This window comes from Eriocheir sinensis, chromosome 40, assembly GCF_024679095.1.
Source record: "Eriocheir sinensis breed Jianghai 21 chromosome 40, ASM2467909v1, whole genome shotgun sequence".
Classification (NCBI taxonomy): domain Eukaryota; kingdom Metazoa; phylum Arthropoda; class Malacostraca; order Decapoda; family Varunidae; genus Eriocheir; species Eriocheir sinensis.
The window spans coordinates 10,428,602-10,445,305 of NC_066548.1; the positions used below are offsets into that span (position 1 = coordinate 10,428,602).

The 16,704-nt window shown below is 45.2% G+C and overlaps 1 protein-coding gene and 1 long non-coding RNA gene across 2 annotated transcripts in view; both read left to right on the forward strand.

Moving 5' to 3' along the window:
* The first annotated feature begins 3,084 nt into the window (after positions 1 to 3,084).
* On the forward strand, positions 3,085 to 4,612 carry LOC127009428 (retinol dehydrogenase 14-like). The gene is made up of 5 exons (XM_050882523.1): positions 3,085 to 3,254; positions 3,481 to 3,627; positions 4,065 to 4,116; positions 4,245 to 4,358; positions 4,491 to 4,612. The coding sequence occupies exons 1-5, from the start codon at positions 3,114 to 3,116 to the stop codon at positions 4,610 to 4,612; spliced, it is 576 nt and encodes a 191-aa protein (XP_050738480.1). The 5' UTR covers positions 3,085 to 3,113.
* A 1,117-nt stretch (positions 4,613 to 5,729) lies between these two features.
* The window catches only part of LOC127009442 (uncharacterized), a 37,256-nt gene continuing 26,281 nt past the window's right edge, over positions 5,730 to 16,704 (forward strand). The window contains exons 1-3 of the long non-coding RNA XR_007761985.1: positions 5,730 to 5,795; positions 11,074 to 11,170; positions 14,637 to 14,783. This is a non-coding gene — a long non-coding RNA (uncharacterized LOC127009442). The remainder of the gene's footprint in view (positions 5,796 to 11,073; positions 11,171 to 14,636; positions 14,784 to 16,704) is intronic.

The window sequence follows — 16,704 nt, forward strand, 5'->3', positions numbered from 1 at the left end:
CCCGGACCTTCCTTAGACTCGGACTTTTAAACCAAGGAAAAGTTTCTCCTCGGCAACTGCAGAAGGTTTTTGCATTTCAAATTTCAGCAATATCAGCCTTTATTTTTAGTCTTCCCTCCTCTTCCTTCTCATCATTTTATATTTTTATTCTTAGGTATGATCTCTTATTTTCACGTCTACTAAGGCAAGCCGCGATTTAATTAATATGAAGACTGTTTTAAGTTCCCCCAGTTATTAGCCAGTAAGCGCCCGGTTTTTAGGCAGACACACGGCCGTTCAGCTGAACAGTCGGATTATCATTACCTCAATCCGTGCAGCTTCTCTCTTTCTCATTCTCTTAGTTATCTTCATTCATTCATTCTTCTTACTTGGCTTTTTTATTCTTCCTTTTTCTGTTCCTTCAGCTATCGTCGTTATTTTTCTATTCCACACTATATCTGCTTTCTATACTTTCATACTTTTACTTTCTTATTCTTAGGTATCTCCTTCGTTCATTTATTCATCTTACTTTCTTTTCCTCTCTTACTTTCGCTTCCTTCTGCCATCATCGTCATTTTCTTTTCCACTCAATATCAACGTGAGAGAGAGGAGGAGAGATTTTATATTGCACGAAAAACTGAGCCTTTTGTACGTTGTTCCCGCCGCTGTCCTCTGGGTCGAAGCGATGAAGGGGAAAAACGCGAGAGGAAGGAATGGAAAGCTTTAGATTAGGAACCGACGCCGTGGAGAGAAGTTTCCTTAAATCACAATCGCGAGAGGGAAAGAGAGAAAAGTTCTGAGAGGAGCGACGAGAAATAGAGAAATAGAGAAAGAGAAAGAGAGATAGAGATAAATAAAGAAATAGAGAAACAGAGATAGAGAGAAACAGAGATAGAGAGAAACAGAGATAGAGAGAAATAGAGAGAGAGAGAGAGAGAGAGAGAGAGAGAGAGAGAGAGAGAGAGAGAGAGAGAGAGAGAGAGTTAGTTAGAGTTAGAGTTAGTTAGAGTTAGCTAGTTAGAGTTAGTTAGAGTTAGAGTTAGAGTTAGTTAGAGTTAGAGTTAGTTGGAGTTAGCTGGAGTTAGTTGGAGTTAGAGTTAGTTAGAGTTAGAGTTAGTTAGAGTTAGCTAGTTAGAGTTAGTTAGAGTTAGAGTTAGAGTTAGTTAGAGTTAGAGTTAGTTAGAGTTAGTTAGTTAGAGTTAGTTAGTTAGTTAGTTAGTTAGTTAGTTAGTTAGTTAGTTAGTTAGAGTTAGTTAGAGTAGAGTTAGTTAGAGTTAGTTAGGGTTAGAGTCAGAGTTAGTTAGAGTTAGAGTTAGAGTTAGTTAGAGTTAGAGTTAGTTAGAGTTAGAGTTAGTTAGAGTTAGAGTAAGAGTTAGTTTGAGTTAGTTAGTTAGAATTTGTTAAAGTTAGTTAGAGTTAGAGTTAGAGTTAGAGTTAGAGTTAGAGTTAGTTACAGTTAGAGTTAGTTAGAGTTAGTTAGATTAAGAGTTAGTTTGAGTTAGAGTTAGTTAGAGTTAGAGTTAGATAGAGTTAGTTAGAGTTAGAGTTAGTTAGAGCTAGAGTTAGCTAGAGTTAGAGTTAGTTAGAGTTAGAGTTAGTTAGAGTTAGAGTTAGATTTAGTGTTAGAGTTAGAGTTAGTTAGAGTTAGAGTTAGAGATAGTTAGAGTTAGAGTTAGTTAGAGTTAGAGTTAGTTAGAGTTAGTTAGAGTTAGAGTTAGAGTTAGTTAGAGTTAGAGTTAGAGTTAGAGTTAGTTAGAGTTAGTTAGAGTTAGAGAGAGTTAGAGAGAATATCCATTTCACCGAGATCTCTATTCAGGCTCTGAGTCGCAGCCTCCCTCCTGTGAGAATGAAATGAGGGACTGAGCGTGAGCGACTAGTCAGTGTTGGTATCTGTGCCGAGCAGTCTGGTACCGGTACCGTACCGTTTAACCGGTATCGTTTAGCCGGTACCGTTTGTACAGGTACCTTTCCACCCCTAGCCCTCAGTGCTTGCTCGTGCATTCCCTAAATATTTCTCTCCACTCCTCATTCCTCCCAAGCAGTTTGTTTCCTCTCGGAGCCATCTACTACTACCTCTAATGATGATGATGATGATAATAATACCACAATTACTACTGCTACTACAACAACTACTACTACTACTATTTCTACTACTACTTCTACTACCACTACTACTACTACTACTACTACTACTACTACATAAAAGATACATCCACCCATTTTTATTTTCCCGACACCTAAGCATGGAGGGCTCCATAGCTTGGATATTATTAGACCCAACTCTGTTCGCTAATGACTGTGGTACTACTACTACAACTACTACTACTACGACTACTACTACTACGACTACTACTACGACTACGACTACGACTACTACTACTACTACTTATACTAATACTAATACTAATACTACGACTACTACTACGGCTACGACTACTACTACTACTACTACTACTACTACTACTACTATTACTACTTACTGCTATAAATGCATCTCCTCCTATTCTCATCATTACTGTTGTTGGAACTGTTTCTGCTGCTGTTGTCCCCACTCCTACAATTGTTACAGGAACAGCAGCAGACAGCTTGGTGACGGTGGTGGAGGTTGTGGTGGCGGTGGTGGTGGCGGCGGTGAGCTTGTAGATATTGCACGTGATTACGTCGAACCGCTGCACCAACACCAGGTCCTTGGCGGGCAAGACGTTCATCATTACTAGCGCCACGGATGGTGTGTGTGTGTGTGTGTGTGTGTGTGTGTGTGCCGTACAAAAGTACACACCGACACACAAGCACTCGGTGTTCTCACTTCAGGCTTCGGGAAGGATGCGGCTCGTGCCCTGCTGCGGCGCGGGGCCCGCGTCATCCTCGCCTGCAGGGACGTGGATGAGGGCGTCATGATCGCAGGTGAGAGTCGGAAAGGGAAAGGCAAGGACCGCCGAGACAATGCCTCTGGCGTCTAAACTAAAGGTGAATGTCAAGAATGGTGGGGGGGAGAGGCGGATGGGAAGGGTACTGAGGCAATGCCATTGTCAACTATAGTAGGACTGGATAAGCGGGGCGTGGGTGCGAGAAAAGGTCGACGTTCAGGCAATGCCATCGTCTTCTAGTAGTAAGTGTCAGAGGTACTAATACAGATGTTTGTGATAAGGGAGCTGAGGGCCGACGCGGTCAGCGTCGGGGAGGTGGTGGTGCGTCGCCTTGACACCTCCGACCTTGCCTCCGTCAGGACTTTCGCTAAGGAGGTGCTGGCCGCCGAGAAGGCAATCAACGTGTTGGTGAGTGTGGTGTGGTGGCGGGAGAGGAGAGCAGATGTTCGGGTATATGATTATAATGTATCTTCGTCCTATTGATATGTCCCCGTTACTCGCTTAGATACATCAGTTTTTCAGTCTGTTTTTTTTTTTTTTTTGTCGGCATCGGTATTAACTATTGAACAGATTTGTATATATCACTACTGACGGGTGTGTCTAATTGCTGGATATTTATCTTCCGTGTCCTCAGATCAACAACGCCGACAGGGCCAGTTCGGAGAAGAGAGAAATGACGGCGGACGGCCTCGAAATGACCATGGCTACCAACCACTTCGGCCAGTTCCTGCTGACCAACCTGGTGCTCGGTGTGCCAAAGCCTACGTCTGTTCATAAGAGGGGATAGCCAAGTCTTTCGAGTCTTAGAATGTGGTTATAGGGAGATAATTTGTGGATTTTATTTTTCACTCACTTTGTTACAGAGGAATGAAAAGAGCTAGCGCGAAAAGGGGCCGTAGCGACTGACAGTTCTTCTGATGAGCCATTGTTATTTTACACTCGATCTCTTCCTAGAACAAATATTTGTTTATGCGATGTGGTCTGGTCTTTTTATTTTTATTTGTTATTTTCATTTATTTATTTATTCATTATTTTTTTTTTTATTAGTTTGCTGCTTATTTGCCTCCCGTCCCTTCCTTCAGATCGCTTGAAGGAGTCTGCTCCGAGCCGCGTCGTGACCGTGTCTAACCTGGGGCACGACTTTGTCTACATGTTTAATGTGAATGACCTGTCATTTAGCAGGCCGTACGACCCTCCCCAAGCTGATTCACCTGCAAGTTGTGTAACGTTCTCTTCACGCGCGAGCTGGCGGACCGACTGGCGGGCACGGGTGAGTCGTGCCTGCTTGCTGCACAAATGATGAAGGACACTACCACTACACTTAACCGAGATTCGTTCAGGCTATATGAAGACATGTGAAATGTATAGTACTACCCCCCTCTCCTCCTTCCCCGCCAGGCGTCACGGCCAACAGCCTCCACTCAGGAGTCGCGAACACAAACATTGTCACCAGCCTCAGATCAGCCAACTCCTACACGTTGTACTTCCTCTCGTTCACTCATGTTTTCTTCGGCAGGGTAAGGTGCGGCTGCTTGACGTGTGCTTTTTTTTTTCATTCATATCTAAAGATGGTCATGATTCAACTAAACTTCACCTCGTACAGAGTGAATAAACCCTGCATCACCTCTTTTCCACTTAAGTGAGCTGCTCTCATTATTTCCGCCCAATGCGCGGCCCTCGGCGCCCAGACCGCCAATCACCTGGCGTCGTCGTCGTCGGTGGAGGGAGTGACGGGCCGTTACTTTGATCACTGCGAGGTAACTTGACACGCACATGCGCACACACACACACACACACACACACACACACACACACACACACACACACACACACACTGCATAGTGCTCGCGCACAGACAGATATAAGAAAAGTGCAATACCAACAATAGTGAATATCCTCAACACAGTTTATTTTTAGGTTAATTTTAAGTTTGTAATTTTATAATGCTCTCCCTATATAATATGTATATTTTCAGCTCTCGAGTTGCTTATTCCTAAATAAACCGTATATTTTTATTACTATTAGTAGTAGTAGTAGTAGTAGTAGTAGTGTTAGACTATTAGTACTATTAGTATTTTACAGACGCATACACGCACCAACGCGCGCACGCACGCACACACACATACAGCACGTATTTGTTATTACCAACAAAACCACACCACTACACGACCCATCACAGACAACTTCTTCCCGTCAATAATTTTCCAACACCCGTAGGATACTGTCCCTTCCTGGCGTGCGCTCCGCAAGGAACTGGCCACCGCCCTGTGGAAGGCCAGCGTGAAGGCTGTGGGGCTGCAGCACCACGAAACACATCCTCGACGGGTATCAGTTGACTACGCAATTCCTACAAATGCTCAGTCTTTATGAAGCGTCAGCCACGTGGACCTCGTTTTCCTTGGCCTGCCTCGCACCTTCAAAGCGTCACAGCCTCGCCGAGCCCTCCTGCCTGAGATCACCGGAGAAAATCACTAAAAACACTCATTATAGAAGTGGACAGACGCCATCCACGACCCTCTGTGTCTCTGAACGACCTCACTGAATAAACTAACCTTATGAATTATTCTTTGGTCTCAGGCGGCCGCTCACCTCGTAAAAGTTATTACCCTTATGACCTGAATCTTCCAGTCATATTTGCATCTCATTTCCCACTCGCTGGCCATCGTGACCGCCGCCTCGACCTTCCCGAGAGTCATGCAGACCCTGGTTGGCCGCGGCCGGGACTTACGCCACACACAGCAATGCTCCGAACCAAAGATTCAAACAACGGCCATTGGGTGCTCGTTCATAGTGGAGAGAGAGAGAGAGAGAGAGAGAGAGAGAGAGAAAAAAAAAAAATTACTGTTTGGTAGCGCAAGGCAGCAGTCTCTCTTGGACCTCCCTCGCCGTCCCACTTTTCGGCCCGCGGCAGAGTTTTCTCCTCCGTCGCTGCAGTGATGCCAGGTCCGGGTAGGGACGACTCTCGCATTTTTGCATTTCAAATTTTAGCAATATCAGCCTTTGCTTATTACTTATCTTCCCTTCATTGTCATTGTTAGACCTTTTTTCTTACGTATAATCTCTTATTTCCACTTTAATTAAAGAAAGGCGCGGCTTAATTAGTATAAAGATGGTTATAAGTTTCTCTGGTATTAGCCAGTAAGCGAACCGTTTTTAGGCAGACCAACGGAGCGGTCCACTCATATGAACATTTGGATTATTATTACTGCTATCCGTGCAGTTCCTCTCTATCATTTTGTCAGTTATCTTCATACGTTCAGTTATCTTACTTTCTTTTACTTTTTCTTTCGCTCGTTCTGCTGCCCTCGTCATTTCATATTCCACTTTATATCTATGTGAGAGAAAAAGGTTTTTTGAACGACAGACCGAGGTTTTTATACTTTAATACTTCGCTTTTTTTTATCACCTTCATTCATTCATTCATTCATTCATTCATCTTACTTTCTTTTACTCTCTTTCGTTATTCCTTCTGCCTTCGTCATTTCTTTTTTCCACTCTATAGCTACGTGAGAGAGAGAGAGAGAGAGAGAGATTTTATTATACTGAAATCTGAGCTTTTTACATACTTTCTTATTTTTTTATTCGTTCATTCATTCTTCTTAATCTACTTTATTTTCTCTGTGCCTTCTGCCTTCGTCGTCATATTTTGTTTTCCACTCTATCCACGAGCTTTTCATACTTTCATACGTTCTTATTCGTTCATTCATTCATCTTACTTCTTTTTTCCTCTTACTTTCTCTTTCTTCTGCCACCGTCGTCATTTCTTTTCCACACATATCAACGTGAGAGAGAGGAGGAGAGATTTTATTGTACGAAAGACTGAGCTTTTTATACGTTTTTCCCGCCACTGTCCTCTGGGTCGAAGCGATGAAGGGGAAAAACGCGAGAGGAAGGAATGGAAAGCTTTAGATTAGGAACCGACGCCGTGGAGAGAAGTTTCCCTAAATTACAATCGCGAGAGGGAAAGAGAGAAAAGTTCTGAGAGGAGCGACCAGAGAGAGAGAGAGAGAGAGAGAGAGAGAGAGAGAGAGAGAGAGAAATAGGACTTCACCACCAACCAATCCTCTTATTCAGCCTTCCACAGATCTCATCAGCCGAGTATTTGAACGCCTTGCCTACAGTCAGTCAGATGAAGATGGGTGGGTGGGTGGGTGGGAGGGGGGGGGGGAGAGTTCGCGTCGCTTCAACATCGGCTGGAGGTGAATATCATTAAAGCGATGATTAATGGATGAATAGAAAATGAAGGAGTTGATGATGGTAGGCAATGACTCCTGCTTGGTGGGGGATGCGGGCTAGGTGGGGGGATGTTGTATGAGAGAGAGAGAGAGAGAGAGAGAGAGAGAGAGAGAGAGAGAGAGAGAGAGAGAGAGAGTCTGAGAAGGTCGCTGACACTACATCGATAGCATTCAGTGGCGCCAAAACTCTAAATCCCGTTGTGAAAGCTATGCAAATGTAAGAGTTTCATCAGAAGAGCAAGATAGGGAAGGTAAGAACAAAATAATAATAATGAAGATTCGTCAGGCCTTATGTGATAGGAGTCGAGTGGTCATAGTATTGGCGTGAAGTTAGGGTATATGCATCTAATTTTGTCTATCTCTTTTTCTACCTATCAATCAGTCTTTCTGCCTATTTATTTATCTGTAAGTCAATGCGATTTTTTCTTCATTTCGCATTTTTTTCCTTTCCTTTCCCCTGTCATGTTGTTTTACCCCTTTCATATTATTCCTTTTTATTCAGGCCTCAAACAAATATATTCCCTCTTCGTATGATCAAAAACTTATAAAATATATGTACCTACGTTCGTTTATAACATTTTCTGTCTCCTCTCTTTTCCAGTTGGCTTCAGTCCGTTTTCTTTTCCCAGCCAACAAGCAAAAGCTCTCCACGTACTCGTCTCAAGGGATGGGAGAGTCCTATTAGGCTTTTCCATCTCTCCTTCTCGCTATCTACAAGTCTCTCTCTCTCTCTCTCTCTCTCTCTCTCTCTCTCTCTCTCTCTCTCTCTCTCTCTCTCTCTCTCCGAAAAATCTAATCTCACTAAAAATCAAGAAAGCTCCTCCACCATTGATCATTTTAGAGTAATGGACTAAAGGAGGAAGAGAAGGAGAGCGATAAAGGAGGTCAGAGAGTAGGAAGTAAAGAGGAAGGGAAGCAGGGTAGAAGGATGAGGATGAGGATGAGGAGGAGGAGGAAGGCAGGTTAGAGAAAGAAGGGTAGGGTAATAAAATAAGAGTAATATATTATAAGAAGAGGTGAGGAAATGTAACGAGAAAGAGTTTGGAGGTGAAGACAAGTTAAGGTTAGATTAGGTACAAGAAGAATAGGAAGACACCGAGGAAGGAAAAATGAGCAGGCCGCCCCTCCTCCTCCTCATCATCATCCTCCTTCTCTTGTCTTCCTCCTCCTTCTCCTTCCTTGTATTTCGGTTAAAACGCAAGAGAGAAAAAATAGATAAACCGTAAACTAACTAACTGACTGGAAACATAATAATAACAATAATAGACCTTATAATATAACACCAACACTATACACAACTTTCGAAATACAGAAGAGAAAGAAAAGAGAAGGAAGAGGAGGAGGAGGAGGAAGGAGCTGAAGGACAGAAGGAGGAAATCTACTGTGTGAAATCTGTCTCTTATAAATATAAAAAAAAGATCACGGCTACTTTCTCGTTTGTTGTATATTACGAAAAAGAAAAAAGGAAGAAGATGGAATAAAAAAGACAAAGAATACTCTGAAATACATACAAGGGACAGAGAGAGAGAGAGAGAGAGAGAGAGAGAGAGAGAGAGAGAGAGAGAGAGAGAGAGAGAGAGAGAGAGAGAGAGAGAGGATAAAAACGGGAGTGAAGAAAAAAAAATCTTGTCTCCCTCTCCACCTCCTGAGTTACTTCAATCGCACGACCCAATCAACGCTGAATTCGCAACCAGGGAGGAGGGGGGGCGAAGGGGGGCGCAGGAACGATAGGGGGAGGGGTGAGCCATGAGAGAGGGAGAGGGGGCGAAGAGGGGCGCAGGAACGATGGGGGGAGGGGTGAGCCATGAGAGGGGGAGAGAGGGCGAAGGGGTGGTGGTGGAGGTGAGAGGGACAAGAGTAGAAAACTGTGGAGGGGAAGGAGAAGGGGATAAGGAGAAGGGGAGAGCGCTGAAGACCTTTGATGGGGTAAGGGGGTAAGGAAAAGGAAGGGGAAGAAAGGCAAGCTGAGGGAGTAAAGGGAAGGGGTGGCCAGGGGAAGGAGAAGGGGATAGGGCGGGGAGCATTGAAGACCTTTGATGGGGGTAAGGAAAAGGAGAAAAGGAAAGGGAAGGGGTGGCGTCGGGGGCAGGGGTGAAACTCAAGTGATCAGAAGGGGGAAGGAGGGGAAGGGAAGGATGGCATGGGGGCAGGTAGCGGAGGGGAAGAAGGGGACCAAATAAGGAGAGAGAGAGAGAGCGAGAGAAAGAGAGAGCATTGACCTGTGTAAAGATTGACGAAGGGGGGTTATGCAGGTCAGGGGTGCCAAGGGGGTGAGGCGAGGGGTGGGAGGGAAGGAGGAATGAGAAGGCAGATGAGACTTTACAGATTGGGGTATGGAGGGAGGTGAGGGAGAGAAGGAGTAAGAGATAAAGGTATACGGAGGGTGTCGGGGGCAGATAAGGCTTTCCAGGTGTGGGTTGGAGACGATGAGTGGGTAGGGGGGTGTAGAGATGAGCCCAGCCAGGTGAACAGAGGCCAGGTATAGTGGTGCATCTTCCATTACGACCAACACCTCCTCATTCCTGGAACACTCAATATCCCTAAGGTGACTGCCCTCTCTGACGCCTCCTCCTCCTCCTCCTGTTCCATCTCTCCTTTTCTTTCTCCTCTCCTCCCTTACCGTTTCTTTCCCTTCCTTTCTCCTTACCTGCCTTCCTTCTGCCTCCTCCTCCACCTCCTCATCCTCCTCCTGCTGCTCCTCCTGCTCCTCCCTTCCTTGAACTTTGCTTTTTTTTCCTTCCTTGCCTTCCCTTTAACTCCCTTCCCTCTGCTTCCTTTACTTCTCCTCTTTCTACCTTCTCTCCTGCCTTCCTTCCTTTCCTTGCTCCTCCTTCCCTGCTTATTCCCCTCTTCCTTCTGTTCCTTCATCTACTTGCTCTCTCTTCCCTTCCTTTCCTAACTTTCTTCTATAGCTTCGTACATCTCCTCCTTTCCTTCTCTTCCGCATCCATTCTCCATTCATTTCCCTCTCTTCCCTTCCTCCCTAACCTCCCTCTCTTTCCTCCTTCTTTTATCTGTCCTCCCCTCTTTTCTTCTTTTCTTTTTTTCTTATCTTTGTTTTCCTCCCCCTACCCTCGTCCTTCCTTCACCAATCTTTCCTCCTCCTCCTTTCTCTCAGTTATCTTATTATCCAGGATATTCACCCCAAGCCGCCCCTTTCCTCCACTCTTCCCGCTCCTCCTCCTCCTCCTCCCCTCCCCATCATCTCCTCTTTTTCGTCATGTACACGTTCCTCCGCCAGCCAGTCATCACCTTCTCTCCCTCTCCACTTCATTTTGTTCGCTTTCTTTGTATCTTTTTTCCGCTCCATATTTCTTTTAATTAACTTTGCTTTGCCTTCATAACCGTTTAAGTAGCTCGCCAAAACACTATTGCATACCTACTACTAATAATACTTATCACTATACTCTTATTACTATTACTCACCCACCCTGCCTACTTATCTATTAGCATACCTACCAATCCGTACCTATCCACCACCTTACGGAGGGGCTAAAAATTGCCGTAGCACGTATGGCAACACTGCTTAGGACAAGGATGGCATCACGGCGTTTCGCTCACTGGCTCGGACGTGTAAGTGGTGGTTCGGTGGTCGGTGCGCTGCTCTCCTTTCCAGTGTTGCCAAACTGGGTGAAAACTAGTGGATTGGGTGACTTATGAAGGCAACATGCTACTTAAATTTTTAATCCGTTACTTAATACATGCTTTGTTTAGTTGTTCTTATATGTACTGGGCTACTTAATGTTGAAATCTGCTACTTTTGAAATGTGTGTGTGTACGCTGTTTATCGTCCATGTAATCTGCGGCATCCCTGGGGGCGTAATCTTAAACAAATCTTCGCCTTAGCGCACATATTTGACAAGGCTTTCGTAGGAGTTTTGTGCATTTCAAGGGTTGGTTTTTGTGACCCTTCTGGTAGTCTGACCCTTCTTTTGTACTATGAACCTAAAAAAAACCACTCAGTAGAACCTGACTGATCTTTTTGGCCTTAGGAAATAGTTGATGTGAGAGGCGGAAGCGTCTGAGAGTACCAACCCTCCGGCCCTCAGTCCTCACCGTGGAGAGATGGACGACAGACTCACGTGGTCGGTAAGTACCTAAACACATTACTTTGAGATCGACTAATAGAGTGAATTGATTAGAAAAGGCAGTAGAGGGATTATAGAAAAGATGATGTGTGATGGTCTGCATGTGGAGGTCTTGATATTCCTTCCCAGTCTTGTCTCATGTTTCCCTGTTCTCGTTCAGGCCTCGATTCTGCTTTCTTTGTACGTGTCTCGTGGTTCTGTTCTCGTTAGTTCTCGATTCTCCTTCCTCGTCTTCTCGCATTGGGTTCCTGTTCTCGTTCAGTAACTCGAAAACAGACATTAGCGACTCGTAGGTATATTAGACGTTATTGTATCGTTAGTCAAGCAAAGATAACAGAGTGGAGGGTAACAAGAAGCAAGCGACAATAAAGAAAATATATCATGATACTTTTAACTTTTATTTCTTTCTTTGCAGTGGATAATTTAAACGTGTCAGACATTCTCATGGGAGCGGATTAATCTGTGTGAGCCTCTCTGACAGACGAAAAATGATCTGAGGTTGTGAAAGATACTAATTAGAAAATGCACAGAAAAAAATAATCCAAACAGTGGTGGTAGGTTATGTGTGTGTGTGTGTGTGTGTGTGTGTCTGTCGCCCTTGAACAACCCACCGGCATAAGGCCCAGTAATTATTTGTTTCCCGGCCTGGCCAACTCCACATATTTCCCCTCCGCACTTTTCTCGTCCACCACCACAGCAATTTCCTAACCACGCTTGTGCGCTCAAAAGCAGATTCTTCACCTGACCTTTCCTCCCTCTTCATCCTCGCCCTCCTCTCCTCCTCCCTTCCACTGCATTGTTCCTGGTTATTCCTTCTTTCTCCTTTCCTCCCTTGTTCCTCCTTCTCCCTTTCCCATGCTGTTCCTTCCCTCTTCCTCCTTCTCTCTCTCTCTCTCTCTCTCTCTCTCTCTCTCTCTCTCTCTCTCTCTCTCTCTCTCTCTCTCTCTCTCTCTCTCTCTCTTTCCCTTCTCTCTTTGCTTTCTCGTTCCTTCCTCCACTGAATTCCTCTCATTTCTCTTCACCTTCTCCTCCTCCTCCGTAACCTAGTCAAGCACCCCTCTCTCCCTTTCTCTCTCTTTCCCTCCTCTCCTTCCTTTCTCGTCTCCCCCAACTCTTATACCTCTCCCCTCTTTCCTCCTTAGTCCTCTCTCTCTCTCTCTCTCTCTCTCTCTCTCTCTCTCTCTCCCTTCTCGCCTCCTCCTGCTCTTCCCCCCTTTCCCCTTCCCTCCTTCCCTCCCTTCTCTTCCCCCAGCTCTTACCCTCTCCCCTCCTCCCACCCAAGTGATACCCCCTCCCTCTCCCCCTCTACCACTCCTCACGATTTCCTCTTCCCTCCTCCCCCCTCTGCCTCCCCGCCCTCCCCCTCCCTCACCAACACGACTCCGCTGGACACGCCTCGGTTCCCTATTGGCAGTGTTGAGAAAATTCGCTCCTTGTTTTCAATCCTGGCCTGAGAGTTATTGAGAGAGAGAGAGAGAGAGAGAGAGAGGGGGGGGGGGGGGCGGTATTCAGCATCCTAATCTGATGTAAAATGAAGTGTGTATAATTGGATTGCTCTCATTATCATCACGTTTCCTTAAGCACACATAATTTGGCGAAAGTTACACTCAAGCTCCGGGGATGTAGTAGCGGGTTTAATGCCTGCAACACACACACCCACCCACACACACACACACACACACACACTGGGGCGCCTAATTACCAACAGATGCACACGTTAGTCACGTTCCGTGTTGGAGGACTGACTGACGCGCTGGGTTACCTGAGAGGCTTGCGGCACCACCTCCTCCTCACCACATGAATATACACACACTGTTTGCCAATTCACACACACGCCATTTCAAGTCGCATTCATATCCGACGAAAACTCAGAAGAAAACCCGATGAGGAACATGAACGATTATAATTAATTAAAATGTAGATAGATACGCTTTCTGTGTTTTGAATAATTGATCAAACGACCTCATCAAAATTAATCCCGATCCTTAACAGAAGAGAGCCAACTGGAATGCTGCAGAAAAATACGTCAACACACCCTCGCCCAAAGCCTAGACAACCACAGTCACAGGCACGAGCACGCAGGGTCACGGTTCTGTAATCCTCACCTCGTCTGAGCACGGAGACTGAATAAAGAAAATGGGATTACAGACGCCACGTTTGTCCTCGCGATGGTTGCGGAGACCGCTTGCATGATGGCAGCACCAGTGTAACAGGTTCCTGGATGTGCGATGACAACTATGAAAAACGATAATCAGGTTAGCTTTCGGAACGTCGATTTATCGTTTCTAATAGCAAAACAACCATTAATATTTGACGGTTTTAACTATAAGTATGACAATATCGTTATTTGTGTGGGTGCGACAAGTTTGGTCCAGAAAAGGTAAATACAGCGTGGTGAGTACGACAATCTGGTAGCCCCGTATGCCCGCAGCCCGTTTTCTTCACCACAACCTTCAGCTCATTTCAGACAACAACGGCAGTGTTCGAGGACCCCGTGTCGGTATGATGGATTTCTTAGCTCTGAGTATCGTCTGGGTGGCTTGTTACCTATGCTACAGGAATGGTAAATCAGAAGAACAACACAGATTTAGAGTACGCGTATCCTATGCACGGAGGAGATAGTAGTATAGCAGATTAACAACATCCATTTACCTAATATGATTTTAGGGTTGTATATCAAAACATCTCGTCGCCCAAGCACACATATTTGACAAGGCTTTCGTATGAGTTTTGGCCATTTCCTGGGATAGTTTTATGACCCTGGTGGTAGTTTGATCCTTCTTCTGTGCGTGGAACCTAAAATACCACTCATAAGAACCAGACTGATCTTTCTAGCCTTAGGAAATAGTTGATGTGAGAGCCGAACGCGTCTAAATACCGACTTAGGTCACTTTACATGGCAAGGTGATATATGATGGGGCAAGATTACCATAATTATGTTACAGGGACTTTGGGTTCTGCCAAACCTACTCTTTTGGCAGACATGGTATATATAGAGACGCGTAGGTACGGTAATTCAACTCTCTCTCTCTCTCTCTCTCTCTCTCTCTCTCTCTCTCTCTCTCTCTCTCTCTCTCTCTCTCTCTCTCTCTCTCTCTCTCTCTCTCTCTAATACCTCGCCTCATGTGTACGTATTGAAGGGTTGATTTCCCCTGCGAGGCGTCTTGTTCTGTGGCTGGCCGGGCAGGTACGTGGGAGTGGATGTTACCTGCGTCGCTGTGTGGAAGAGGAGATGCTAGGTCGTTGGATAAAGATAGATGGATATGTAGATGGCAGGTGGATAGATACATTGGATACTTACCTGTGTCTGTGGGAGAAGATGCAGTACAAGTTGGTAGATTTGGAGAAATACAGAAAACGGTTGATAAGCAAGAACTAGGTTTATGGCTGCTTACTCGGTCATAGTATTGCTTAAAGTAAGAATAATGGTGATAGGTTGATTAACGCTGCTTCTTTTTGTCCGAAAGGTGCAAGTATATCGACCAGACCCCTTGTCAGAGAAAGAAAACAGTGTAATGTGTGCGTTGGTGAAAAAGTTCCTGATCCATCCATCCATCCATCCATCCACCCAGACAGACAGACGTATAGACATCCAAACACATAGGAGTTTAAAGGTAAGTGTATATGTTTCTATGTATGTGTAGGGTTGTCTCTCTCCTCTACCTTTTCCGTTGCCAGTCTTAACCTCTAGAGAGCGCCCTGTTGCCGTCTTGTGTTTGGCCCCAGCCCTCTCTTCCTGTTGCTCCGCCGTCCTGCACGCGGCTTCAATTATTGGGCTTTTGCTTAAGTCACTCTTCGGTGTCGCAAAACTCTTAATCAAGTTTCCGTGAGTTACCGCCGCCACCGCTCCACTTGGTCGCTCTCCACGCAGCCCCTCCGCTCTTCAGGAACCAATAACCGGCTATCTTCGCCACTCCTGCCTCCTCTCCTTCCCTTACCCCCGTCCCTTTCGTCCTCCGCCATGCTGCTGCACTCGTCCTCGGCTCTTTCCACCCTCATATAGCTGTTATTGTTTTCTGCCGGTACCTGCCTCGCCTCAACTGTACCCTAAACACCTTCCCTTCCTATCTCTCTTCCACGCTGCCACTGTCCTCGTGTCCTCTCCTCAATCCCGTCTAACTCCTTCTGCCTGACCTAGTATCCTGTCCCGAAGCTCTGGTGCAATAACGATACCAGCAACAACAGCAATAACAGTATAAATAATGTGAGTAATAATGTATCGTTTTAATTATCCGCGTTGATCACCGTTATGGAAAGAGTCGCAGTGTTGCCTCAGCTCATCAGACAGCAGAGTGCAGCACCAGCTTCCACTCGACCCTCACCCCCATCCCCTCACCTACCACCACAATCCCACCACACCGACCCCCTTCACCACCCTAACCACGCCCACTACACCCGTCACCCCACCACCATCACCACCCCATTACAACTATGCCAACTACCCCCACGCCCACCACCTCTCAACACCACCACCCCCCACTCACCACGTCCACCATCCTCTTCACCCTCACCACTCTCACGCCCACCAACCCAACCACGCCCACGCCTCCCACCACCACCTCACCCACCACCACCCTCATCCACCACGCCCACCACCACCACCCACTACATCCACACCCGTCCCTCCCCTCCTACGCCCACTAACCCCCCTTGCCCACTGACAAAGAGCGGCGCACAAAGGCTTTAATCTGCTTCACAAATACGATCATGATTGCCAAGTCATTCATTGCAATTAGGGTCTTGTTATGGGAAAAATTACGTTATTATTTGTATTATTATTATTTTTATTGTTGTTGTTATTGTTGTTACTGTTGTTCTCGTTGTTATTGCTGTTGTTATGTTTGTTGATATGTATTTGTTATAGTCTATTATTATTACCGCCCGCAAAATAATTTTGCGGAAGGTATTGTTTTCAGCTGTGTATTTTTTTTTGTCTGTAACGCGATAACTTTTGAACCATTACAGCTAGGATGTTGAAATTTCATAGGTGAACTACTAATGGCCCCCCACCGGTTTAGTTTGATTTTGAAGGTCAAAGGTCAAAGGCCAAGGTCACCGAGGTCAAAAAGGCATATTTTCACATTTTGAGAGCTCCGACCATAGGGTGTTGGCAGCGGGCGGTTTGCACTCGTTAGTGTCCAATGTCTAGTTATTATTATTAATATTATTATTATTATTATTATTATTATTATTATTATTATTATTATTATTATTATTATTATTGTTATGATTAATTATTATTATCATTTCCATCTTCATAAATGTAAATGCCACTTTATGCTGCCTATTTTTCATGTAAGTTTACTTCTATCTATCTATCTATCTATCTATCTATCTATCTATCTATCTGTCTATCTATCTATCTATCTATCTATATCAACCTATCTATCTCTAAAGCTATATCCATGCATTTATCTATCTGTCTATCATCGTCTCCGCCCATTTTCCATCATTTACAAGCATTTCTCCATCCCCTCTCCATTTCTTCGTCCCCTCTCCGTCTCCTATCCTTTCCTTGTCCATTCATTCTCCTTC

Bases quoted from the DNA above. Each gene is read 5' to 3' on its own strand.
- LOC127009428 (XM_050882523.1), top strand. From the start codon at position 3,114: ATGTTTGTGATAAGGGAGCTGAGGGCCGACGCGGTCAGCGTCGGGGAG. The intron at 3,628-4,064 runs GGATAGCCAAGT...TTCACCTGCAAG, and splicing joins CTACGTCTGTTCATAAGAGG to TTGTGTAACGTTCTCTTCAC. The intron at 4,359-4,490 runs GCAGGGTAAGGT...CACTTAAGTGAG, and splicing joins GTTCACTCATGTTTTCTTCG to CTGCTCTCATTATTTCCGCC.